This window comes from Lactuca sativa, chromosome 8 (genome assembly GCF_002870075.4).
Source record: "Lactuca sativa cultivar Salinas chromosome 8, Lsat_Salinas_v11, whole genome shotgun sequence".
Lineage (NCBI taxonomy): Eukaryota > Viridiplantae > Streptophyta > Magnoliopsida > Asterales > Asteraceae > Lactuca > Lactuca sativa.
In genome coordinates, this window is record NC_056630.2 from 301,525,614 (window position 1) to 301,553,574 (window position 27,961).

At 41.1% G+C, this 27,961-nt stretch overlaps 2 protein-coding genes across 2 annotated transcripts; both read right to left on the reverse strand.

The window, feature by feature from the left end:
* Positions 1-24,688: 24,688 nt before the first annotated feature.
* On the reverse strand, positions 24,689-26,011 carry LOC111905911 (receptor-like protein EIX2). The gene has a single exon (XM_023901644.1). The coding sequence runs from the start codon at positions 26,009-26,011 to the stop codon at positions 24,689-24,691; it is 1,323 nt and encodes a 440-aa protein (XP_023757412.1).
* Positions 26,012-26,092: 81 nt separating this feature from the next.
* Positions 26,093-27,896, reverse strand: LOC111905910 (receptor-like protein EIX2). Its single transcript, XM_023901642.1, has 2 exons — positions 26,738-27,896; positions 26,093-26,466 (listed from the first exon to the last, which is right to left on the reverse strand). Exons 1-2 carry the CDS (start codon positions 27,894-27,896, stop codon positions 26,093-26,095), a joined length of 1,533 nt encoding a protein of 510 aa, XP_023757410.1.
* Positions 27,897-27,961: the final 65 nt, after the last annotated feature.

The following is a 27,961-nucleotide window of genomic DNA, read 5'->3' on the forward strand; positions in this document are numbered from 1 at the left end:
TGAGGAGAGCAGTGGGAGGAGAGGTCGATTGACCAGAAAGGAAGAAAGAAGGGAAAATGAGGGAAAATGGGTTTCTTTACCAGTCAACTACATTTTTTTCACTTTCCGGGTCAGGAGATTGGTCGGCTATTAGCCTATTACCGACAGAGTAACCCAATTTGGGGCTCCACCAAACGGCGTGACCGGACTGAGTCAGCCAAAATTTACTTGACCAAACCGGTCAACTCATTATCAAACAAACCCTAAGATGAAAAAGATTGGAATTAGAAAATATGGTAATTGGGTTAAGAGAATTGGTGATATAAACAGGAGGTCTTTGGGTGAAGTGTATTCCCCATGGCCACAAGTTTTCACACAATGACTTTAAACTCAACAAAGTTAACTCCCAAACATGTACACACAAAATAGTTCAAGCAACTTATCAAAACAAATCTTCTGTTCTAATAATCTTAAATTTCAAGGAGTTTCATTTTTTTTAACATTGATAACAGATGAAGGATTGATATTTTCAAAAATTCAAAAAGAATAATCACCAACATAAAACTTCAACTTTTCCAAATTTAGAAACAATGTTTCTGCAAATTCAAAATCATTCAACAAAAATTCATAAATATGCTTCTAAAAATTAAAAATAATAATCGTTCAACGAAAACCACAAAACCTATTTGATAAAAAGATTTATATACTTTGAAAACTTAAACTAAAAATCAGAGGATTGCGTGGTGAAAGCCTATAATGGTGAACAGATTTTCAAAACCTTTTGGATTTTTGTTGGGTTTTTTGCTTATTAAAGTCTTCATGCAAAAATAAACTAAATAGCAACTCAGAAGATGCATAGTGCCATAATGCAATTAAAAAATGCAAAAATATAATGAGTATATAAAGAAAATAAAAGTGCATTGTCTTTTATAGTGTTTGATACACCTTTTCCTAATCCACTTTCATTGCTAAGTTTTATGCTTTCTGATTAGTAGTTTAGTTGTATTCAATGAGTTAACATTTGGTTTTCTAGGTTTTAACTAAGGTTAATCGTATAAATCGTTTTTTGCCTTTGCTTGAAAAATAATTGTAAGATGTGTTATTGCTATTCTAGTAGTCTTATCGAAACCACCTTAGTTAAAGAGTTAAGAAGAATGATAAGATGAATACAGTGTGTATCATTACTTTTATTTTGATCAAACCCTGAAGTAAATTCCATTCCATTCCATTCTTATAAACTCTCGAGCCAATTTCTTGCATTCCTATAGTTTAAAGTTTTTTTTTCTTTCGGTTTAAAGCATGTGTAGTTGCACAAGTATTTTCACAATTTATTGCATTCATATATGAGACATTCTGGCGTGGTATATGCAACTACTTCCCGATATATTACAAATCTTTCAATATATGAAAGACTTGATTTGCATATGATACTTGTTTAAGCTTATTCATACGAATCACATGATACCTAAATCTATAAGAAAATCCACAAACATGAAACACATAAGATGCAATCTCGAGAACAATATTTAATCAAATCGAACATATCCTTATATGGATAACAATAATGGCACCTGGGGTATAGCCGCCTTAGTAAATATTAGTTGAAGTAAGCTATAAAAGTTATTCTATCTTTTCATCTAATTTTATAAAAAGATATAGATCTTATTTTTTATAGTTTTCAAAATGATTTAAATATACTTGGAACTCCTAAAGACCTTTCGAAGGAAGTTGAATACCTAATAGGAGAAGGAATTTGATTTGGAAGATTCAGGAAGGAGGACACTTTGTCTTGGGTTATAGATTGAAGAATTAAAGACTGTGATCCTTATCCATGAAGAAGCTTACATAGAAAAGATACTAAGATGATTCTATATAGAAAAGGGAAATTCATTGAGCGCACGAGTGTTTGTAAATTGTATTGTCACTTGATTATAATAAAGACACCTTTCGACATTCTAAAGATGAAAAGGAAATTGGAGGTCATCAATGTGCATTTTTATGTGTATCAAAGTGAAACATCCCAAAAATACAAGCCAAAAATTTCGTTTTAAAAACATTACTAACACCGTAACATCCAAATATCATATAAGAAAACCATAAGTCGTGTGTCTCAAAATGTCATAAAATATGTCTCATAATAAAACCAATGTCAAGATCATATCAAAATATTAGAGTCAATCTCCCAGGCTAAAACTATGGTGTGTGCCATGCCATCATCCCAAGCCCTTCCCTTTGCTAGCTGAAGTACCTAAAACCAAAACTGAAACTGTAAGCACGAAGCTTAGTGAGCTCCCCCCAACTACCACATACAATTCAATAACATATAAAGCACATACTGGGCCTTGCCCAATGCATCAGACCAAAGTCTCGAACTAACTAGGGCCTTGCCCACTGCATCCGACCGAAGTCCGAAACTAACTAGGGTCTTGCCCTCTGCATCGAACCGAAGTCCGGAACTGACTAGGGCCTTGCCCACTGCATCGGACCGAAGTCCGGAACTAACTAGGGCCTTTCCCACTACATCAGACCGAAGTTCGGAACTGACTAAACATAGCATAACATAATCATAACATATAACAATAACACATATACTACATACTACATCGGACCGCAATCCAGAACACATAACACATAGACATGCCTGAATCACAAAGACATCAAGCATACTGAACTGCTTCTCGGGACCACCCCAGCATCGAACCGCAGTCCGGAACTACTGATATCTATACGGGCCGACATTATGGCTGTAGACCTGTTCCTACTGGAAGGAAACTCACCTCGTGTGACTGACTGCTGTAACTCTAGGTGGGGAATCTCTGTCTGCTGCTCTGGCGACCCTCCGACTATAAAATCCCACAAAGGTACTTACTCAAAAGCTGATAACTACTCTTAAGGTAAAATGACCATTGCACCCCTGGCTAAAGTCAACATCATGGGTAAAGTCAACTTACCAGTTGACCAGACTCGTCGAGTTGGCTTGACAACTCGCCGAGTCCCAATCTTCTCAACTACCCCCAACCCGACTCTACTCGTCGAGTTTAGCAAGAACTCGACGAGTTCACCTTCAATCATAACATCGAAACAATCTTCATCTGACTCACCGAGTTCTTCCTGAACTCATCTAGTTTATCTTCATATTAAGAACGTGTCCAGTCTGTGACTTGCCGAGTTGTATGAACAACTCGTCGAGTCCGTCTTCATGAGTTGGGAGATGGCCTTGGACTCGCCGAGTACGTTCCTGCACTCGCCGAGTCCCATGGTTTCCAGATCCTTGGTGTTGTCCATTTCATTGAGTCCCCTCCCTGGACTCATCCAAATCCTTTCCGAACTAAAATGGGCTCCTCTGAGTCATAACAGTTTTGGGAACCAACTCACGACTCGTCGAGTCCATGCATATCCAAGTCTAATAATTTGATTTCTGATGGGCAAAACCCATCCAAAAGGTAGATCTAGGATCCTAAGATCAGTATAACATGTAAAGCCATGAACTTTACGTTCATGCATGGGAATTTTATGCTCAAAGGACCAAAAATGGGACTTATTTCATTATTGGGGTTCTCATGGCCATAAAGGTGGCACCTTTACGCCATGAGGACCCTCTAAGGTTCCAGATCTGTGGGTAAAATGAATTGGGACGTCCAAGTCTCAAGAATCAAGCTTCTTGGACCCAAAACTCCATAAAATGAGAATAAGAAGATCTATGAAACTACAAGACAAGTATGAAGCTTGATTACCAGAAAATATGGCAAATGAGATGGGGTTTATGGATCTACTCTTTCTCCCTTGAATCTTCTAGCTTCCACCTCTTCCACTAACTTCAAAATACACCAAATAACTCTCAAAGTAACCAAGAAGGCTCAAACTCACTTATGGAGGATTAGGGTTTTGGGATTGCTGCTCTGGAGGTGATGGACGCTGGAGAAGAGGCACATAATGTTGCTTAAATAGGGTGCAAACCCCAAATATTAGGGTTTCCTCCTGACTGGCCTACTCGTCGAGTCAAGGCGCGAACTCGCCGAGTAGATCACTTAAAACCCGCATCCAAAACTGGCATCTACTCGACGAGTTAGGGCTACAACTCGTCGAGTAGGTCTTATAAAATGACAATTAATGAATTAAATACGTACCATAAACGGGGCCCTACAATTCTCCCCCACTTGTCTTAGAATTCGTCCTCGAAGCCTGCTGCATCTGGAATTAACTTCGGGTAGTGCTCTCTCATCTCCTCCTCGGTCTCCCATGTCCATTCCGAGCTCTTGCGATGCTGCCACTGCACCTTTACTAACTCAACTCTCTTGTTCCTCAGCTCTTTCACCTTACGATCTAGAATCGCCACTTGTCTCTCGATATAGTTTAGGCTATCGTCAACCTGAGTGTCCTCTAATGGCACTACTGCTTAATCATCCACCAAGCACTTCCGTAACTGGGAAACATGGAACGTGCTGTGGATTTGGCTGAGCTCAGTTGGAAGATCTAACCGATAGGCAACCCGACCCACCCGAACCAAAACCCTAAATGGACCAATGAACCTGGGGCCCAACTTGCCCCACTTCTGAAATTTGATAACACCCTTCCAGGGTGACACCTTTAGGAGAACCATATCGCCCACCTGAAACTCCAAGTCCGAACGCCGCTTGTCTGCGTAACTCTTCTGTCGACTCTGAGCAGTTTGGAGTCTGCTCCAGACTTGCTGAATCCGCTCTGTAGTATTGAGTACCACCTCTATACTCCCTATGACTCGCTGACCGACCTCACCCCAACAGATTGGGGTCCTACACTTCCTCCCATAGAGCATCTCGAAGGGAGGCCGGTCTATACTGGAGTGATAGCTGTTGTTATATGAAAATTCCGCTAACGGAAGATACCTGTCCTAACTGCCACCGAAATCTAACACACATGCCCGAAGCATGTCCTCGAGAGTCTGAATCGTCCTCTCGCTCTGTCCATCCGTCTGAGGGTGGAAAGCAGTGTTGAAATGGAGACGAGTACCCATCTCGTCATGAAACCGCTTCCAAAATCTGGAAGTAAACCGGACATCTCAATCTAACACCACCGAGACAGGCACTCCATGACATGTCACTACCTCTCACCCATAAATCTCAGCCAGCTTCTCGGCCGAGATGCTCTCCTAGATCGATATAAAATGGGTGCTCTTGGTCAACCGATCCACGATAACCCATATCAAATCCACCCTACGTGTGGTCCTGGGAAGCTTCGTAATGAAGTCCATAGTAATGTCCTCCCATTTCCACACAGGAATATCTAACGATTGCATCTTGCCGTGGGGCCTCTGGTGCTGCCTTGACCTTCCTGCAGGTCAGGCATCTCTCCACATACCAAGCTACGTCCCGCTTCTTGCAGGGCCACCAGTAATCTGGTCGAAGATCTCTGTACATCACCGTCGCTCCTGGATGGATAGAGAACCGAGACTTGTCGGCCTCATCCATCAACACCCATTTTACTCCGCACCAGTACGATACCCAGACCCTTCCATGAAGGGTCAATAATCCTCGACTGTCATAATCAAATGAAGTCACTTGACCCACTATCCTTTCGCACTTGTGGCGCTCCTCCTTTAGGCCCTCAACCTGCGCCTCCCTAATCTTCTCCAGTAGTGGAGTAATCACTGTCATCCTCAGACGGATATCTTGGATCGGAGTTGCTACCGCCTTGCGGATCAAGGTGTCGGCCACTATGTTGCTCTTGCCCGGGTGGTAGAGGATCTCACAATCGTAATCATTTACCACGTCTAAACACCAACACTGCCTCATGTTCGGATTCGGCTGATCCATGAGGTACCTCAAACTCTTGTGGTCTCTGTAAAAAGTACACCGGACTCCATAGAGGTAATGCCGCCAAATCTTGAGGGCGAACACTACAACCCCCAACTCTAAATCATGCATCGGGTAGTTAGCCTCGTGAGGCTTCAACTGTCTCGAGGCATAAACTATCACATGCCCCCGCTACATCAACACTGCTCACATACCTGTGATCGAAGCGTCACAGTAGACTACAAAATCATCAACTCCCTCTGGCAGGGTAACAATTGGCGCTTCGCACAGTCGCCGCCCGAGCGTCTCAAAGGCTGTCTGTTGCTCAGGACCCCAGCGAAACACCACCGACTTCTTGGTCAGTCGGGTCAATGGTACTGCTGTCTTGTAGAAATCCTAGATAAATCTCCTGTAGTACCCTGCTAATCCCAGGAAGCTCCGAATCTCTAATGGAGACCTTGGGACCTCCCACTGCATCATGGCCTCTATCTTAGCTGGATCGACTAATATACCCTTCTGGTTGACGAGGTGTCCCAAAAACTGCACCTCGCACAACCAGAACTCGCAATTGGAGAACTTTACGAAAAGTATCTCCCTCCTCAAGGTCTCAAGCACTTCTCTCAGGTGTTCCTCATGCTACTCCTCAGTCTTGGAATAAACCAAGATATCATCAATGAATACTATCACAGACCGATCCAGCATCGGCCTGCACACACAGTTCATGAGGTCAATGAATGCAACTGGAGCATTGGTGAGCCCAAACGGCATCACCACAAACTCATAGTGACCATAGTGGGTCCTTAAAGCGGTCTTCTGCACATCATCATCTCTGACCCGCATCTGATGGTATCCGGACCGTAGATCAATCTTGGAGAACCAAGATGCTCCCTGAAGCTGGTCAAACAAATCATCTATCATCGGGAGTGGGTAACAGTTCTTTACCGTTACCTTGTTCAACTCCCAATAGTCTATGCACATACCGTGCGACCCGTCCTTCTTCTTCACAAAAAGGATTGGGGCTCCCCATGGTGAACTGCTCGGCCTGATAAAACCCTTGTCTAACAGCTCTTGCAGCTGCATAGACAACTCCTGCATCTCGGGAGGAGCCAACCGATATGGTGCCTTGGCTATCGGAGCCGCATCTGGGACCAGGTCGATCCGAAACTCAACCTGTCTCTCTGGAGGTATCCCAGGCAAATCCTCTGGGAATACGTCCGAGTACTCTTATACTACTGACACATCGTCAACTGTCACCTTACCCTTATCCTGGGTATCCATAATATAGGCAACGTACCTCGCACAACCCTGCTGGAAATAGCGCCTCGCTCTTGCTGCTGAACAAAGAATCGGTCCACGCTGTGGCCTCTCACCCTGAATCACTAACTCTCCCCCAGTAGGAGTGCGAACCCTCACCAACTGCAGCTCATAATCAATCACTTCTCCATTGGAACTCAGCCAATCCATACCCACTATAACCTTGTTCCCTCGTAGGGGAATAGGAACCAAATCTACTGGGAACTGCTCATCAAATAACCGCAGTGTACATCCTCTATGAACTCTCGCGACCCTAACGGTCCTATCATCTGCTATCTCGACATCAAGTGGGTAATCTAGCTCCCCCGGAGCTCTATTAACCCGCTTACTAAGTGCAAGCGACACAAATGATCGGGTAGCCCCCGAGTCAAACAATATTGTAGGTGAAATGCCGTTCACTAAGAACGACCCTATACACAAACACATAACCATAAGAAATAATCAATACTAAAACAGAGATCAAACGAAAATTCATACCTGTCACCACGTTAGGAGTCGCTTGCGCCTCCTCTGCTGTCATCTGGAACGCTCTACTCTGTGCCACTGGTGCCTCAGCCAGACCCTGACAGCCGTCTGTAATCCTCAATGTAGCAGGGGCAGGTGCCGCTACCTTCCCTGCTGCTGCTAAGCTAGGACACTGGGACCTCTTATGGCCCCTCTGATTGCATTGAAAGCAAATCAGATTAGATGCTGAGGTAGGAGTCGTAGTAGTAGTAGCTGTATAATCCTTGCTCATGTGCCTAGTCCGACCGCACTTGTAGCAGCCGGAACTCCCTGCCTTGCACACTCCATCGTGCAACCTCCCACACTTGCCACACCGACTGTGGCTCTACTGTCCCCTAGATCTGTGATCCGATACCTTGGGCTTTTTGCCCGAACTCCCTGTTCCATGTACCACCGCTGGCTTCCTCTTCCTCTCCATCTCTAAATCAATCTCCCTCTCACGAGCCCTTGCAATCATGTCGTCCAACGTTTTACAGCTAGATCGGCTCACAAACTGTCTGATATCACTCCTCAACATCTCATGGTATCGGGCCTTCTTCATCTCCTCGTCTGCCGCGTACTGAGGAACGAGAATAGCCCTCTCCTTGAACTTGGCGGTAATCTCCGCCACTGTCTCCGTCGTCTGCTGGAGATCCTAGAACTCCCTAGCAAGCTGCTGCACCTCAATGACAGGTGCGAACTCGGCCCTGAATCGGGCCACAAAATCCGTCCAGGTCATAGCATCAAGGGCTGCATCATCCCCAATGACATGTTCGACCTCCTCCCACCAATTACATGCCCTGCCCTTCAGAAGACAGGATGCAAGTCGGACCTTGTCCCCCTCGAGACATCTGCTAGTGCGGAAAGCGTTGGCCACGTCAGCCAACCACCTGGTACTCATAATGGAGTCTCGGGCGCCCTGGTAATCTGGAGCTCCACAAGCCCGGAACTCCCTGAATGTCAAAGTATGTGACCCCATCATAGTCACCATCTTAGTGCGGAACGCACCCAACCTCTCATCCAACAGCTCAAGAATACCCTCCTTGACCGATCCAAAGATCACAGGAGTCTGCTCAAGTATGCTACGCTTGACCTCTGAAGAGATGAACTCTTTGGTCTGCTCATCCAAATGCCCGGCTCCTGAGCCTGAACCTGATCCCTTTCCGGCACCCGAACTGCCGACTGCTGGTCTAGAGCATAAAACCACCATTCTGAAACACATAATGACAATCATGAGAAACACTGATATAACTAGAGGGATCACATCTACTACAAGTTTCCTGTTCTTGTCTAAGCCTTCCTCGATTCGAGTACGGATCCTCTGCTTTCAGTAGTACGGGTCCATACTACCTTCCACATCTATCCGTACTTTCCTCTAGAACTGCCTTGACTCCACTAAGTCCCTTCTACTGCTACTGCTACTGCCCTCGGCTACTCTCATCCTAGGCTTGCTCTAGGGTAATCACCAACCCACTCTCCGCTATCAGCCGCACAAGAAGTCCTGGCTACCTTCCCCTAACTAGTTCGTGAATACTATTACATATCACTAAGACTAGATAATTCTTCGAATGAGAGATCCTACCCTACAATGGTTGGACTCAGACAAGAGCTGCGCAATAGAGCTAGACCTAACCTTCTAAAATTATTTAATCCTCACAATATGTAACGTAACATATTCATTTACTAGTTAGTAAAAGATAACTAAGACTCCTAAAAGCACAAAAAAGAAGCATTCGAGCATCGAGTACACATAATCAAGCATATACTACTCTGGCTATCATACTGACAATCCTGTACTAGCATGCAGTTCTCATAGAGCTGAAACACATAAAACAGGCACATAAGGCATCCTTCCTAGATACTTAGTCCTAATCTAGCATGTTGTTCTACTGAAACTGATAATCATAACATAAACTTGTATTGGTAATTTGGGAGTACTTACTTGAGCTCGGCTGATCGCATGCACCACACCATTTTCTCTTTTCAAAGTTCTTTTCTATTTTCAAAATCCTTTTTGTAAAAATGATTTTCTTTTTGAAAATTTCTATACCAATTCCTTAGTTTGAGTTTAGACACACTTGAAAGTGTGCCCGAATCCCTCAAACCAAGGCTCTGATACCAACTTGAAACATCCCAAAAATAAAAGCCAAAAATTTTGTTTTAAAAACATTACTAACACCGTAAGATCCAAATATCATATAAGAAAACCATAAGTCGTGTGTCTCAAAATGTCATAAAATATGTCTCATAATAAAACCAATGTCAAGTTCATATCAAAATATCAGAGTCAATCTCCCAGGCTAAAACTGTGGTGTGTGACATGCCATCATCCCGAGCCCTTCCCCTTACTAGCTGAAGTACCTGAAACCAAAAATGAAACTATAAACACGAAGCTTAGTGAGCTCCCCCAAACTACTACATACCATACAATAACATATAAAGCACATAATGGGCCTTGCCCACTGCATCGGACCAAAGTTCAAAACTAACTAGGGCCTTGCCCACTGCATCGGACCGAAGTCCAGTACTAACTAGGGCCTTGCCCTCTGCATCGGAACGAAGTCTGGAACTAACTAGGGCCTTCTCCACTGCATCAGACCGAAGTCCGAAACTAAATAGGGCCTTTCCCACTGCATCGTACCGAAGTCCAGAACTGACTAAACATAGCATAACATAATCATAACATATAACAATAACACATATACTACATACTGCATCGGACCGCAGTCCGGAACACATAACACATAGACATGCCTGAATCACAAAGACATCAAGCATACTGAACTACTTCTCGGGACCACCCCGGCATCAAACCACAGTCCAGAACTACTGATATCTATACGAGCCTGCATTGTAGCCGTAGACCCATTGCTACTGGAAGGAAACTCACCTTGTGTGACTGACTGTTGTAACTCTGGGTGGGGAATCTCTGTTTGCTGCTCTGGCAACCCTCCGGCTATGAAATCCCACAAAGGTACTTACTCAAAAGCTGATAACTACTCTTAGGGTAAAATGACCATTTCACCCCTAACTAAAGTCAACATCATGGGTAAAGTCAACTTACCAGTTGACCAGACTCGTCGAGTTGGCTTGACAACTCGCCGAGTCCCAATCTTCTCAACTACCCCCAACCCGACTCTACTCGTCGAGTTTAGCAAGAACTCGACGAGTTCACCTTCAATCATAACATCGAAACAATCTTCATCTGACTCAACGAGTTCTTCCTGAACTCATCTAGTTTATCTTCATATTAAGAACGTGTCTAGTCTGTGACTCGCCGAGTTGTATGAACAACTCGTCGAGTCCGTCTTCATGAGTTGGGAGATGGCCTTGGACTCGCCGAGTACGTTCCTGCACTCGCCGAGTCCCACGGTTTCCAAATCCATGGCGTTGTCCATTTCATTGAGTCTCCTCCCTGGACCCATCCAAATCCTTTCCGAACTAAAATGGGTTCCTCTGAGTCATAACAGTTTTGGGAACCAACTCACGACTCGCCGAGTCCCAAGAACGTCTCACAGAGTCCATGCATATCCAAGTCTAATAATTTGATTCTGATGGGAAAAACCCATCCAGAAGGTAGATCTAGGCTCCTAAGATCAGTATAACACGTAAATCCATGAACTTTACGTTCATGCATGGGAATTTTATGCTCAAAGGACCAAAAATGGGACTTATTTCATTATTGGGGTTCTCATGGCCATAAAGGTGGCACCTTTAAGCCATGAGGACCCTCTAAGGTTCCAGATCTGTGGGTAAAATGACTTGGGACATCCAAGTCTCAAGAATCCAGCTTCTTGGACCCGAAACTCCAAAAAATGACAATAAGAAGATCTATGAAACTACAAGACAAGTATGAAGCTTGATTACCAGAAAAGATGGCAAATGAGATGGGGTTTATGGATCTACTCTTTCTCCCTTGAATCTTCTAGCTTCCACCTCTTCCACTAACTTCAAAATACACCAAATAACTCTCAAACTAACCAAGAAGGCTCAAACTCACTTATGGAGGATTAAGGTTTCGGGTTGCTGCTCTGGAGTTGATGGAGGCTAGAGAAGAGGCCCATAATGTTGTTTAAATAGTGTGCCAACCCTAAATATTAGGGTTTCCTCCTGATTGGCCTACTCGTCGAGTCAAGGAGCGGACTCGCTGAGTAGATCACTTAAAACCCGCGTCCAAAACTAGCATCTACTCAAAAAGTTAGGGCTACAACTCGTCGAGTAGGTCTTACAAAATGACAATTAAAGAATTAAATACGTACCAGAAACGGGGCATTACACAAAGTCTATGTAATTTTTCTACTAACAAATCCTACAAACATGTTTTAATATCACGGATGACATACACTTATAAAAAATGGCAAAAATACATTTTATATAAGAACAAGATTTAGGGGTACTAACCTTCAGACAAGGCTCCAATTCACTATAATATGTAGTTGGCAAAGTCTTCTCATTTAGTAAGACATTCAATAAGATCAACAAGTCACCTGCTGAAACAAAAAAACAATTAGCATAAATACTTGATACCACCTAATTGGGGAGAAAACCCAATTTGATGATAATTACAAACAAACATGCTTTTTCTGATGCAGGAGCATCCGATCACAGCATCCTATTGGCTGACTTTTTTTTATGTTTTAGTCAATTATTTAGTTGATTTGTTTCCTGTTTGAATTATGTTAAAATAATAAGAGATTTAGTGGAAGATAATATTTGTTTACAAAATATATCTTTAATCTAAATCTTAGGAGTATTTTTTAGGAAAGTTGAGCTGTCTTTTTTTTTTTCTAGGGTTATAAGTATTTTCCTTATAGCACGTTCAGGAGGTCTTTTTTTTTAATGATTGATAATAAAACATCGAGACTTTTATTGTTCTCGTTTTCTTCTACCTTGTGATTTTCTGGCCATTTGATTTTGCTAGTTTTTGGCATCATTTGGTATCAGAGCCTGGTTATCTCTCAAATGGTTGGACGTGGTAAACGTGATCCTCCTCCTCATAGATACGACGACAGAGGAAATGAAGGAGAACAACCAGATCCACGAGATGTTGAGATCGAAAGGCTACAATAACGAGTTCGGGAATTGGAGATACAACAGGAGGCTTAAAACCAAGATTCTCAATCAGAACACAGCCTTCAAGATGACCAAGAGAGGGACGTGAATTCGTTCGGTGGGGGTTTCCACGGAAGGAACACATTTGAAACTTATCAACGGAATACCCAGAGACAACACTATGATGACCCTTTACGAAACTTGGGAATGAAAATAGAGATCCCTGAGTTTGATGGGAAAGCACATCCTGGCGATTTCATAGATTGGTTGAGCACCGTAGAACAGGTCTTTGATTGAAAGGATATTCCCGACGCATTGAAAGTAAAACTTGTAGCCATTAAGCTAAGGAAGCCTGCTTCACTTTGGTGGGAACACATGAAGAAACAACACCAATAGGAGAAGAAATCAAAAATTGAAACATGGTCGAAGATGAAGAAGCTATTATAGGGAAAGTTTCTCCCGGTAAATCATCGTCAAGAAGCCTTCTTAGATTATCATAGTTTAGCCCAGAAAGCGTCTTCTATTGAAGATTTCATCGCTGAGTTCGATTGACTCAGGATACGATGTTCTGTTGAGGAAGAAGAGGAACAAATTATTGCACATTTTTGGGAGCCCTCAAACCTGAGATTGTTGATATTGTGCACCTTCAACAATATTGGACATATGCTGACGTATGTCATTTGGCCTTAAAGGTTGAAAAACAGTTAAGGAATAGAGGAAAACTTGGAGCTAGCAGGTTTGTGTCGTCCTCCCGTTCACCATCGACGCAACAAAGCAAGGCAACCAACTCTAAAATTGACACCCCAACATGTATTGTAGCCAATCCACCTGCTACATGTGTTCTTCGATGCTTCAAATGTCAATGTGGGGTCATATGGCGAGGGAATGTCCAAACAAACAACTAGTCACTTTGGTGGGGGAACCAGACCCTGTTTATGATACCGAAGGGAAGGATGAAAGTGATGTGGAGGAGATCGAGGTGGTGTATGCTGATCATGGCAATGCTTTAGTTACTCAGCGTGTCCTAAACGTTGATGTAGAGAAAACAGTGATCGTTCTTAGTTGCGCAACAGCATTTTTTGCACCAAATGTACATCAAAAGGCAAGGTTTGTAGTGTCATAATTGATGGGGGCAGCTGTGACAACATGATGGCAACAACAATGGTGGAAAAGTTAGGGCTCAAGGTGGAAAATCATCCAGAACCATACCAACTAACGTGGCTCAAGAAGGGGAATTTTGTGAAGGTAAATAAACGTTGTTTAGTTCAGTTCTTGATCGGAAAAAAATATGAAGATGAAGTCTGGTGCGAGGTTATTCCCATGGATGCGTGCCACATGTTATTGGGAAGACCTTGGCAGTATGGCCGAAAGACCAAACACGATGGTTTTTTGAAAACATATAGTTTCAAGAAGGATGGAGTTAATATAGTATTGGCACCCCTAGTGACAACTTGTTTCTCTCCAAAACAGAATTCATTGGGTTAACCAAACTCATCCCTCAACCTACCATTTATGCTTTAGTTGTGACAGAAGAAAATGGTTTTTCCTCAATTGTTCGAGATCTGATCCAACCATTACTCAATGAATTTAGGGACGTCTTCCCTGAGGATATTCCACCGACTCTACCTCTTATAAGGGAGATACAACACTACATTGATTTCTTACCCGTTTCCACTATTCCAAACAAGAGCGCCTACCGTATGAACCCAAAAGAGTTTGAGGAGTTACACCGACAAGTTAGCGAGCTACTCGACAAAGGACTAATACGAGAGAGTATGAGTCTGTGTGCCATACCATCCTTGCTAGTTCCAAAACAGAGGAGGTACCTTTTCGCATGTGTATTTATAGTAGAGTCGTGAATAAAATCACGATTAAATATCGGTTCCCTATTTCGCATTTTGATGATTTAATCGATCAGTTGCATGGGTCAACGATTTTCTCCAGGATTGATTTACGGAGTGGGTACCATCAGATTTGTATGCGACCTGGGGACAAGTGGAAAACCAAGACACATGCCGGACTATACGAGTGGTTGGTGATGCCCTTTGGGTTGTCAAATGCACCAAGCACTTTTATGCGGCTGATGAACCATGTTTTTAAACCTTTCATAGGTCAATTTGTTCTTGTTTACTTCGATGACATTTTACTTTACAACCAAAGTGTCAAGCAACATGTGTCACATCTTCGACAGGTGTTTGCAGTCTTGCGGGAGCAGAAATTGTACGCCAATGGGAAGAAGTGCCATTTCCTAACTAATGAAGTTATCTTTCTTGGCTACTTAATCTAAGGTGATGGGATTCAGATGGATAATTCCAAGGTTGAAGCTATTACGAGCTAGCGTACACCCACTACGATCCATGATATTCGTAGCTTCCATGGGCTAGCCTCCTTCTACCAGCGTTTTATTCGAAATTTTAGTACCATTATTGCCCTATGACGGAATGTATGAACGACGGGAAGTCTTCTTGGACTAAAGAGGCTGGATATGCGTTTGAAGAATTAAAACAGAAGGTTACACAAGCTCCTGTTTTGGGTTTTCCTAATTTCAACAAGGTGTTTCAAGTCGAGTGTGACGCTTCGGGTCTTGGTATAGGCCGTGTTCTAAGTCAAAATCAAAAGCCTATGATAAGGAATTTTATGCCATTGTTCGTAGTTTGGAATATTGGCGAAATTACTTACTCGCTAACGAATTTATTCTCTGACCATGAAGCCATCAAGTATGTCCAGGGACAGCAGAAACTCAACCCTCGCCATGCCAAATGGGTCGAATTCTTGCAAGATTATTCCTTCGTTATTCGACACAGGGCTGGGTCTTCAAATACTGTTGTTGATGCTCTAAGTAGACGTTACATACTCCTTTCAGAAATGAAATTTCAGGTTTGTGGCTTTGATTCATTCAGGGACTTATATCAGGATGATCCATATTTTAGAACCATTTGGAATAGCTGCAAGGACAAGCCCCTTCGCGACTTCTCAAGACATGACGGTTACCTCTTTAAGGGTGCTCGGTTGTGCATCCCCGTGAGCTCGTTACGAGACTCAGTTATCAATGAAAGCCATGTTGGAGGTCTTGTGGGTCACTTTGGCAGGGATAGAACCTTGGACTTAATCCACGGTCGTTTTTTTGGCCCAAGATGGAGCGTGATGTTGCCCGTATATTACTCGATGACGTGTGTGTCATGTGGCCAAAACCCACCACACTAATGCAGGCCTATATACACCGTTGCCTGTTCCTGTTGCCCCGTGGGAGGATGTTAGTTTGGATTTTGTCCTAGGTTTACCTCGAACTCAAAGACAAAAAGATTCCGTGAGTTGTTGACAGGGTTTAAAAAATGTCTCTATTTATACCCTGTGCTAAGACTTATGATGCGAGCCAAATTGCAAGATTGTATTTTTCTGAAATTGTCAAGCTTCATGGAGTTCCAAAGACCATCACCTCGGATCGGGATGTTAAATTTGTGAGTCATTTTTGGCAGGATCTTTGGAAAAGTATGGGTTCTAAGTTGCAATTTAGTAGCTCTCACCATCCGCAAATGGATGGTCAAACCGGAGTTTGGGGAATCTTTTACGGAGTCTTATTGGTGATAACCCCAAGCAATGGGATTTAACACTTGCTCAGGCTGAGTTTGCCTATAACCGTTCCACGAACCGCACTACTGGGTTGAGCCCGTTCATGGTTGTATACGGTCGAAACCCCCATACTCCGCTTGATTTGACACTCATTCCCTTGGTTGACCATGTTAGTGTTGAGGTGGAAAATCAATCACAGCAGATCAAAACTATCCATCAGAAGGTTCATGATGAAATCATTAAACATAATACGACGTATCAAAATCGAGCAAACAAGCATAAGAAGCAAGTTCTCTACAAGGAGGGTGATTTGGTTTGGATTCATTTGAGAAAAGAACGTTTTCTAGCTGGTCGTTTTGGGAAGTTGTTCGGGTGCTCAAGAAGATTAATGATAATGCCTATAAAATTGAACTGCGTGCTCATTACAACATGTCGGCTACTTTCAACGTTGCTGATTTATCGTCATTTCGGGAGGGAACAGATGAAGGAGCACACTCGAAGGCGGGTCCTTTTCAAGGCAGGGGGGATGATGTAGGAGCATCCAATCACAACCTCCTATTGGCTGACTTTTTTATGTTTTAGTCAGTTATTTAGTTGATTTGTTTCCTATTTGAATTATGTTAAAATAATAAGAGATTTAGTGGAAGATAATATCTATTTACATAATATATCTTTAATCTAAATCTTAGGAGTATTTCTTTTAGGAAAGTTGAGCTGTCTTTTTTTTTTTCAGGGTTATAAGTATTTTCCCGTTCAGAGAGGTCTTTTTTTTATGATTGATAATATGACATCGAGACTTTCATTGTTCTCGTTTTCTTCTACCTTGTGATTTTCTGGCCATTTGATTTTGCTAGTTTTTGGCATCATTTTCATTACTATCATATACCAAGTTCATTATAATACATAAATTGTCTCTATTTTCATGAACATGTTCAAAACAATATGGGAGAAGAAATGCACAAAAAAACCCATCACCCCAAAAAGTTAACTCAAAGCACGACTGTATGCAAAATTTTAGTATTTCTATGTTTTCCTTCTGCCCATTGCTTAAATTTTACTTTTCAAACAGTAATTAGTAGGCACAAACATGTGGGTTTTAGGGAATATGTGATAAAAAGGTATTTTGAAAAGATTATGTAGGCATGCGACAGCTCATCAAGAATCAAGATCTGGTTAAAGCATAGTAAATCACTATCGAATCACAGACAAAGACTTGAATATCAACATTTGGATATGAAGAAAACTGACAGAGAGATTGATTCATTATGTTTTCGTAAAAGGGGATGAATACAGTTATAGAAGTTCTTCAGTATTGTGTATACATAATAATAATATTAATCCTCCACACCTCCAATAACTAAGCCACTTGGTGTGTCGATGGTTTTTAAATTGTAGAGAGACATTTCATGCACTTGTATTGCTGCAATGACAATTACTCTACAGTCAATGTAGATTGATCAAAATCAGAGATTAGTTGATACAGTACATATACAACCACTTATATAAGTACCAAAGTGTCTACTGTACCAAAAAGACTAAAATATTGGAACTGTTGACTTTGGAATTTGGCAGACAAATGGTATCAAATTTTAAATTAATTGGTTTCACCAACAGTAATTAGGGTTGTTGTTCGGATGTTCAAAGGTGCATTTTGGGTTACTTTTATGTTTTGTTAGTGGCTGGTTTATGCCAATTTTGTGGTCTAAGTTTCCAACATAGTAGTACTAGTATGTTGCTTTTAGGATTTTGTTTCAGTTGTTTTTATTAGTCAATAAAATAGTATAGTGTATATATTTAGATAATCTTCTGGTTCGTATACTGGAACCCGACACCACAGCCTATGAAGCATGGCAGAAATTATCATCAATCTTCCTCAACAATAAAGGATCTCATGCAGCAGCTTTGGAACATGAGTTCAACAACCTCAAACTCTCAGCCATGTCATCATTGGAAGAATACTGTCAACGCCTCAAGGATTTGGCCACACAACTCGATGATGTTGAAAGCCCGATAACAGAAAATCGTTTTGTACTTCAACTGGTACGTGGCTTACCCTCTGAATTTGATATTGTGGCTTCTTTTATCAACCAAAGCCTCCCAACATGGGACACGGCATGTAGCATGCTTCAACTTGAACAACATCGCCAATCCAGTCGCGAGAGCAATAACACAACCGGAAACTCTTCCGGTGTAGCGCTTGTTGCTACACAAACCGACATAACTGGTGAACCAACTCCTTCACACCAGAATGGCCGACCCCGATCAAACCAGAATTGCCACCCTATGAACACAGGTAATCGTGATCGTGGCGGAAACAACACTCGTGGTCGCGGTGCTCCTTCTGGTAATCACAGCATCAGGCCTCCAGGTGCACCTCCAGGTAATGCTCCATACCCATATTGGGCTGCATATGCTCCACCACCATGTCCTTTTCCTGCTCAGCAAGGTTGGGCTTGCCCATGGAATTACGGACACCCATATCAGCAGCAGTATATACCTGATCATTCAGATCATCAGCCACGCCAGGCCAAACAACAATCAGCCCATCTGGCTGAAACAAACCCGCTGGACCCCACAACTCTTGGAGAAGCTCTACACACGATGACCTTAAGCACTCCAGATCAATCTCAATGGTTCATGGACACCGGGGCAATCTCGCACGTCACTAGTGATGAAGGTATAATTTCCAATCCATTACAAACGGGTCCTATTCAGTCCATTTATGTTGGGAATGGTCATAGCATCCCTATCAAAGAGTCTGGTAACGCCACTCTTTCTCTTCCCAATCACTCGACCGTTTTAAAAAATGTCCTGTTAGCACCTCAAATCATTAAAAACCTCATCTCTGTTAGAAAATTCACATCTGATAATTATGTTTCTGTTGAGTTTGATCCATACGGTTTTTCTGTGAAGGATTTGACGACTGGGAGGATCCTTTCTCGACACAATAGTTGCGGCAAACTATACCCTGTCACATCAGTTGCACCGTCAGCAACAATTTTGCTTTCACCTTCCGGTTCAGACTTATGGCACAATCGCCTTGGACACCCTGGCGATAATATTTTAGATCATTTTCGTTTTAATACTTTCATTTCATGTAATAAGACTAGTCGTTTGAATAATGTTTGCAGTTCTTGTCAAATTTCTTAACACAAACGCCTACCATTTTTTGATTCTAAATCTACTACGTTGCTACCGTTTGACATCATCCATTGTGATTTATGGACTTCACCCGTCTCTAGCAACTCAGGTTACAAGTATTACATGGTTCTTATTGATAACTTCACACAATACATATGGCTCTTTCCTTTAAAATATAAGTCCGAAACACTCATCAAGTTCAAACAATTTCATTCTTACATACTCACGCAATTTAATGCTAAAATCAAATCTTTTCAATGTGACATGGGTGGTGAATTTGATAGCACTTCATTTCACACTTTGCTTCATCACACGGCTTACATTTCCGATTCTCGTGTCCTCAAACATCTCCCCAAAATAGAAAAGCCAAATGTATGATTCGATGCCTCAATGAAATTATCCTCGCGTTGCTCACTCATGCGTCTCTCCCTCCTTCCTTTTGGGTCGAGGCACTTCACACAACCGCTTACCACCATAACATCCTTCCAACTAAAACTCTTCACCTTCGCACTCCTACATCCTCCGTTTACCACCGACACCCAACCTACGATCACTTATGTACCTTCGGATGTGCTTGTTATCCAAACCGCTTTGCAAATAGAACACACAAACTTGACCCTCGCTCCACTCTTTGTATCTTCCTCGGGTACCCACCTAACTACCGAGGTTACCGATGCCTTGAACTCTCCACGAGTAGAGTATTTCTTTCTCGGCATGTTACCTTCGATGAAAAATCATTCCCGTATCAGTCTCACCACTCCAAACCATCAAACACTGACATCTCTCCCTCTCCTCACCTTTTCGATATTTTCCTACCTACACCAATAACTCCTTCCGTCGCCCCTTCCTCCACGCCACCATCTCCACCTCCTACAAACTCTCCTATCCCTTTATCTATACCACCTACAGCCTCTCCCTCCCCTTCCACCAGTCCCAAACATCCTACCCCCCTCCTCCACCTGCCGCCCCACATGTCTCTAGCCACACAATGTCCACTCGATCCCAAAGTGGTATTATTAAGACACGACAACCCTTAAACCTTCACACCCATTCTCAACCACTCATATCCCCTATACCAAAATCTCCCCACCTTGCTCTTAATGACCCAAATTGGCGTAACGCTATGACCATTAAATACCAAGCCTTGCAACAAAATCAAACGTGGGAGCTTGTCCCACGCCCAACTAACGCAAATGTAATACATTACATGTGGCTATATCGCCATAAATATAACTCGGATGGCTCTCTTGAATGATACAAGGCACGTTTGGTCGTAAATGGAAAATCTCAAAAGTGGGCCTCGATTGTGATGACACCTTCAGTCCAGTAGTTAAACCCACAACTATTCGGATAGTTCTTAGCCTTGCCGTCTCTCGTAACTGGCCTGTCAAACAATTAGATGTTAAAAATGCTTTTTTACATGGGGATCTTAATGAGACGGTGTTTATGCACCAACCACCAGGGTTTGTGGACCAGTGAACAACTCATGTGTGCAGGTTACGAAAATCATCATATGGACTAAAGCAAGAACCTCGGACTTGGTACACCCGATTTGCAACTTTTGTTACATCAAAGGGCTTCAAACGAAGCGTTTCTGACCATTCATTATTCATATTCAACATAGGGAATGCCACAACATATCTTCTCTTATACATCGATGACATGATTCTTACTGCATCTAATGATAAACTCTTGCAAAGAATCACCGATCTTCTGTCCACGTAATTTGCAATGACAGACCTTGGTATGTTAAAACACTTCCTTGGGGTTACATCCAAATGCACTTCGTCGGGTCTTTTTCTATCACATGAAATGTACGCCAAGGAGATTCTTGAAAGAGCAAATATGTACAACTGCGAACCCGCCTCCACACCGATAGAAACCGGATCCAAACTGAGCGCTGACTTGGGTGCTCCCTTAACTGACATATCTCTTTATCGTAGCTTAGTCGGTGCACTTCAATACCTTACATTCACATGCCCGGATCTTACTTATGCAGTTCAACAAGTTTGCCTATTCATGCACGCGCCGTGCGAATCACATCTACAGTTCCTCAAACGAATATTGCGTTACCTAAAAGGAACCATCCATCATGGCCTTTACTTTCGAGCTAACTGATCACTAAAGCTTACAACGTACACAAATGTCGATTGGAGAGGATGTCCAGACTCCCACAGATCCACTTCAGGCTAGTGTGTGTTTTTGGGTGATAATTTGATATCATGGTCAGCCAAGCGACAAGCAACTATCTCCAGATCTAGTGCAGAGGCAGAATATCGAGGCATTGCTAATGCTGTTGCTGAAACTAGCTGGGTCAGGAACCTTCTTCTAGAGCTTCATGTTCCTATACGACAAGCCACATTGATTTATTGTGACAATGTATCTGCCGTCTATCTTTCCGCCAACCCGATTCAACACCAACATACCAAACATGTCGAATTAGACATACATTTTGTTTGGGAAAAAGTGCGACTTGGCGAGGTTAAGGTTTTTCATGTCCCAGCTGAATACCAATATGCCGATATTTTTACGAAAGGCCTTCCCAAAATCTTATTTGAAAGTTTTCGATCCAGTCTGAACGTTCGCAAAGCTCCAGATCACACTAAGGGAGACTATTAGTTAATAAAATAATATAGTGTATACATTTAGATTATTGTATTTGATTCTTACCTTATTATAAGGATTCGGTTCTTATATTTGTATATATACATGTATCAATGAATGAGATCGGTAGGGTTATCATAAACCTTTAGTTTTATTTTGCTTTTTAATTGTATCTGTTCATTGATTTCTTACTAATGAATGAATTGGTAAAATTTTAGCATCTTTATGTTTTCCTTCTGTTCATTGCTTAGATTATACTTTTCCAACAGTAAGTAGAAGGCAAAGTTATGTGGGCAAATGAAAGCTCGTCAGATTACAAGAAATGTTTTCTGTTTTCCAGTTTTCTACAATGCAAAAGCAAATTGAGCGACATTTCATGTACTTGTATTGCTGCAACAACATAGACTATGTGCTCGATGCACTGATCAAAATAAAAGATTAGTTGATGCAATACAATACAACCACTAATGTAAGTACCAAAGGGTCGTCTACTGTAAAGCAAGGGAAATAACTGAGTTGTGAAGCGTATCCTCCCTTACACAGTTAATAACGGATTTTGCACACAAAAAACATAAAAGCGTATGTGCATCATTTTCAGAAATGCTAAATTTATATCCCAATTTGTGCGTATTGTACACAAATAGAGCAAACTCAAAAAACCAACGACAATTAGGTCAAAAAGAATAAAAGGAAAGGAAACTTACCAAGTGAACAACGATTACTCAGAATCGAGAAGAGAGATGAATCGGCAACAAAATTTCATGCCCACACCTCGCTGAGACTAGACGATGGATAGGTACGCGGGGTGTTGTTAACCACGCCCATTTTGACCTAACTTTACGACACACCCAATCTTTGGCAAATTCTATTCATTTCATTTGTACGGGTTTTGTAAGGTGAATGGAAGGTGAGGATAATATGATGTCGCAGGCCAAAAGTGTGTCAACGTGTATCATGTCACATGAGTTTCTTAGAATTAAAGCAAGTGCCACCTAGGGTGGAATTGGTACAGTACCAATTCATTTTTTTCTAAACCGTGTACCGTACCAACTATAATTGATATAAAAAAATTGCTACCGGTACCGTACCAAGTATACTTGGTACCAATTTATTTGGCTAGTAACAAGTTTGGTTGGTACAAATTGGTAATAATATATACCAACTTCTTTTAATTTTCTTTTATAAGATTTAAAAATAAGCAAAAACATCAGATTTTGATGTGTGGTATAGAAATTAGTTACGTAGTTTTTTTAGTTTACAAAAGAATTCTATTGAAATAACGCTAAAGTAACGTTTTAATATTGTGCTTTAACGTAGTAATAACTATTGACTAATACGACTAAATGACTAATATAATGTTATTAAAACTGTGAACACTAAATACAATTAACAGTTGAAATATATATATATATATATATATATATATATATATATATATATATATATATATATATATATATATATATATATATATATCAAATGAATTGGTTGGTACGGTATTACCATGGTATTCTAATTTTTGTACCATTACCATTACCGTACCAACATTGCTCAATTGATATGGTACTATCAACCAAACATGTTGGCTACCAAATATATTTGCTACCATGTTTCTTGGTTCGATTGGTAACATGTTGGTTGGTTTTCCATGGTACAATTTTGCCAGCCCTAGTGCCACCTCAGCAAAAATTGACCCAATTCATTGACATGTCACTAAAATGTTGGTCATTGCAACTAGGAGTGCACAAGAAAACCTATTACTTTGGCAAAATTGAAACTTATTTTCGTTTCTCCTTTTCCTTCTTTTCTTTTCTTTTCTTTCCTTTATTACACTCATTACTTTTTTAGAAAGGTAATCGAACTTCAACGGCTTTCCTGGTATTTTCCCCTAATATTATGGGGAATTTTTGTTCTTTTTCTGAATATTTGTGTTCTCTTTTTTTAATCTAAAAATGTAATCTAGAACTTAAGATTTAGTGTTCTGTTAATAATGGTTCATGGATAACATTAACTGATACTATATTAAACCATTGTTGACCGAAGTTGAAGATGATGAATTAGATGCTGATCAAAGCAATTATTTCGATTTTCATCAACTACAAAACCAATTGATCAGATCTTAATTTGTAAGTGTTATTTTATTATTTAGGCATTATTATCTGAAGGATCAAGTTGTTACGTTTTTCTACAGTAGGATCAATCTATTCCTTATCAATTTGAAGTTTCAGTGCTTGTTGAAATTAAAAGGTGTATTGATCAATTAATGAGTTTTGACTTTGAAAAAAATCTTTTGGTTAAAGAAAAGTTATATAACATATTGAATTGAAGTTGGATTTTGTGATGCTGACAAGGTGTTTGTTAAAATTGCAAGCAGAAATACAGTTATCTATCCAATGTTTTTGCAGAAAGAGGGCTGTGAAATTGAAAATGAAAATGACGGCTTAAAAGAAGTATTTGCTATCAAGAAGAAGTCTGTTGAAAGTCATAAGACCTTGTTTTATTTTACTTCATCACTCAACTTAACAAAACACTGTGTTTAAGAAGAAAAATAGCAGGTTTAATGGGCAACTTGCCACACCCCAAAACTGAAGTATATTAACTTATACAATGATGAATAAATAATAAATTCACTTTTTGAAGCATTAAATGTGATTCAAGTCCTATTAACTTCTCTAAACCTTCTCCTTGACTTTCAAGCTCAAGGTTTTAGCATATCGTGACATACACCCTTATGATTAAGTTTATGCTGGTGAATTACTTGCATTCCAGAGGATCTATGCGACCTCTCTTCCTCTCTTGATCTTGTTAACTCTCACCACAAATGCAACATATATCTTGTCCATGGTTTTCTCAACAAACATGAAAAGCTTTTGTCTCCACTGCCTCTTGAACAACAGAACCCCAATAACACCCCAAAACCCTGTTGCAAAACCACAAATTATGTCCACGTAAAACAACCATAACTTTGTCTTCTCATCAACTGCTTCTTGTTTCTTCTTGCTTGTTGTTGTTGGGTCTTCTCTGGGATTTGAGCAATTCTTAGGCAATGGAGATCCACAGAGATCTTTGTTCCCTTCATATATCGATGGATCAGTGAGGGTCTGCAGTTGTCTTCCTGTTGGAATTCGTCCTGACAAGTTGTTGTGTGACAAATTCAAATGGCTCAAAAATGTCAAATCTGCCATGCTCGGAGGGATCACCCCTGTCAACTCGTTTCCAGATAAATCGAGAGAAAATAAATTTGTCATGTTTCCAATGCTTTTAGGAATATGCCCAGTGAGATGATTATTTGACAAATTGAACCCCACCAACATGGAAAGTGCAGTTAGCTCGTTTGGTATTTCTCCAACAAGTTGGTTGCTTGAAAGGTCCATGTTGAAAACCATATACCAAGTTCTTGTATATTCAAGATCAACACCTTTCATGACCTGATCAACATTGATCTCATCATAGTCGAACAAGCTACCCATTTGTCCAGATCCGCTGTTATTAACCATGGCAATCAACTCTCCAAGACAACGAGGGATGCGTCCCTTTAAGTTGTTGTGTGCAACATCCAAAATTTGAAGATTTGAAACATTGCACAAAGACTGAGGAATTCTTCCCGTGAAGTTATTTTTGCGTAACCTCAAAACTGCCAAATATGTAAGTTCTTCCCCTACCCATTTGGGTATATTTCCCGACAGTTTATTATCACCAAGATCTAAGATATTTAGATATCGTAAATTCCCCAGTTCTTGAGGAATTTCACCAGTAAACTTGTTGTCATTCAACCTTAACCGAGTTAATGAACCAAAACCTACAAAACTCGGAATGACACCGGAAAATTGATTTGAGCTAAGTATCATCGCATACAGCCTTTCCAGCTTCTCAAGACACTTGGGAATTTTACCTGTTAAGTTATTTTTGGAAAGATCGAGATAATCCAAATCTGTCCTTCTGCATAATGATGTTGGAATCAAGTCATTGAAAAAGTTATTTCCAAGAAATAATACCGGAGAAGGACCAAACAAGCCATAAGTTTCCCCATTAGGAAGGTTTGTTAAAGGTCCGTTGAGTTGGTTGTGAGAGAGATCTAACTGCGGAATGATGGGCATCTTCCGCATCCATGTGGGCAGAGGTCCTGAAATTGAAGCATTTGACAACACTAACTCATAAAGTTTCCTTTGATTTCGAAGCTACTGTGGAAATCCGTTTGTGATATTACAAGAACGGAGTCGAAGAGTTACCAACTGAAATGGAGGCATCCAGTCACTTGAAACATTGAATGTCAACTTGGTGTTAAAAGAAGCATCCAAGTACTTCAACATTGAAAGGTCGGCAAAATGGGCTTCAAAAACTACTCCTTGTAAAGAATTATTAGAGAAATCTAGAGAATGGAGTTTGGCAAGTTTCCCAATTGCAGCTGGAATAGTCCCATTCAATTGATTAGAAGAAAGGTCAAGTTTGGAAAGATTTCCAAGGAATGAAGGAATTTGACCGGTTAACTTGTTATCAGAGAGATCTAATACTTCTAAATATCTTAATCTTCCAAGAGATTCAGGGATTTGGCCTGTCAATTTGTTGCATGATAGATTCAAAACTTGTAAATATCTTAATCTTCCTAAAGATTCGGGGATTGAGCCAACCAATCCGCTGCTCGATAGATCTATCCCTCTTAAATTAGGCAGTCTTCCAAGTGGCTCTGGAATTGTAACATTTGAACACGAACGATAAATCCAACCATTCCAAAGCATATCGGGAGCACTCTGATAAGTTTTTTGGTGAGTCCATCATTGTTATTTCAAAATGATTGAACGATGCATGCAATTGTTTTAGGTGACAGTGTCTCCAAATCCCAACATCCCTAATCTGCTTAAACCGGTTATCCGAAAGATCAAGATCTAGAAGGTTGGGCATAACAGGGACCGATAAATTCAACAAGTTTCCCGAGAGGTCAAGGACTCTTAGGGAGCTCATGTTTGTGAAAACAGGTGGAAATACACCTTCAATTGAATTTTCGCGAAGAACCAAGTGTTGGATGTTTGAAAGTCTACTGAAATTAAAATGAGGGGAAGATAGATGTGTCTTATCGAGCCCACAACCTGACAAATGCAGCTCAGATAAAGAAGGGATCATGCTTAGCAAGTTTGCAAAGTTCCATGCCAAGCTAAGATCGAAGTATGAAAGATCAAGGAATGTTAGGGATGAAAGGTTTTGAAAAAAGTTAGGGAGTGGACCTTGGAAAGAATTTTCGCTAAGATCCAAGTGTTTGATGTTGGGAAGTATTCTACTCGAGTTAAGAAAAGGACCAAAGTCAGCATTGGAAAGACTACACCATGACAAACTTAACACTTCTAAAGAAGGAATCATGTAAAACACCATGTCCCTGTTTTTTGCTCTGCCAAGATCTACTTCACTCAAGTCGAGATACTCAAGTGACGAAAGGCCAGAGGTCCATGCCATGTCATCTGCCTTCAGACCTCCATTTGAACTGAGATCAAGAACCTTTAAATTAGAAAGATTTCCAATATAAGGAGAAATAATACCTTCAAAACCAGCATGAGAGAGATTGAGGTATGTCAGTTGTTTCAAGGATCTAAAGAACTTTGGGATCTGACTTCCTTCAAAATCATTCCCACTCAAGTCCAAGGATTTGAGATGGCTCAACTCTGCCAAACAAGGGTTCACCTCATCACCACTTAAGTAGCAGTCATCCTCACTCTCTTTATATCTCCAACATCCTCTGAGATTAAGGCTCTCAACAGTTGTATCTTCACAGTGGACTCCTTCCCACAGGCAACAGTCATTGCCAACCCACGAAGACAACATTCCAGAAAAATCTTTGACACTCTGTTTGAACTTGAAAAGAGCAAGTCGTTCTTGCTCAGAGCAAATCACACTCATATTTCCATCACCCAAACAAGTTGTAAATGTAGCTCCTGCAAACAGAAAAGCACATACGAAAATGAAATGGAGCCCTAAACCCCTTGGATTCCCCATTATGAACCTTAACTCAGTTTGTTAATTTAGAGATTGGAAAAGAAGAGCTGAAGTAGAAAGGTGGG

What these genes read in the sequence shown, in the direction of transcription:
- LOC111905910 (XM_023901642.1), bottom strand. Translation starts at nt 27,896, where the DNA reads ATGGGGAATCCAAGGGGTTTAGGGCTCCATTTCATTTTCGTATGTGCT. An exon ending in TGTTGGGATTTGGAGACACT is followed by an intron (nt 26,467 to 26,737) that starts GTCACCTAAAAC and finishes ACAAATTGACAG; the next exon opens with GCCAAATCCCTGAATCTCTT.
- LOC111905911 (XM_023901644.1), bottom strand. Translation starts at nt 26,011, where the DNA reads ATGCCCATCATTCCGCAGTTAGATCTCTCTCACAACCAACTCAACGGA.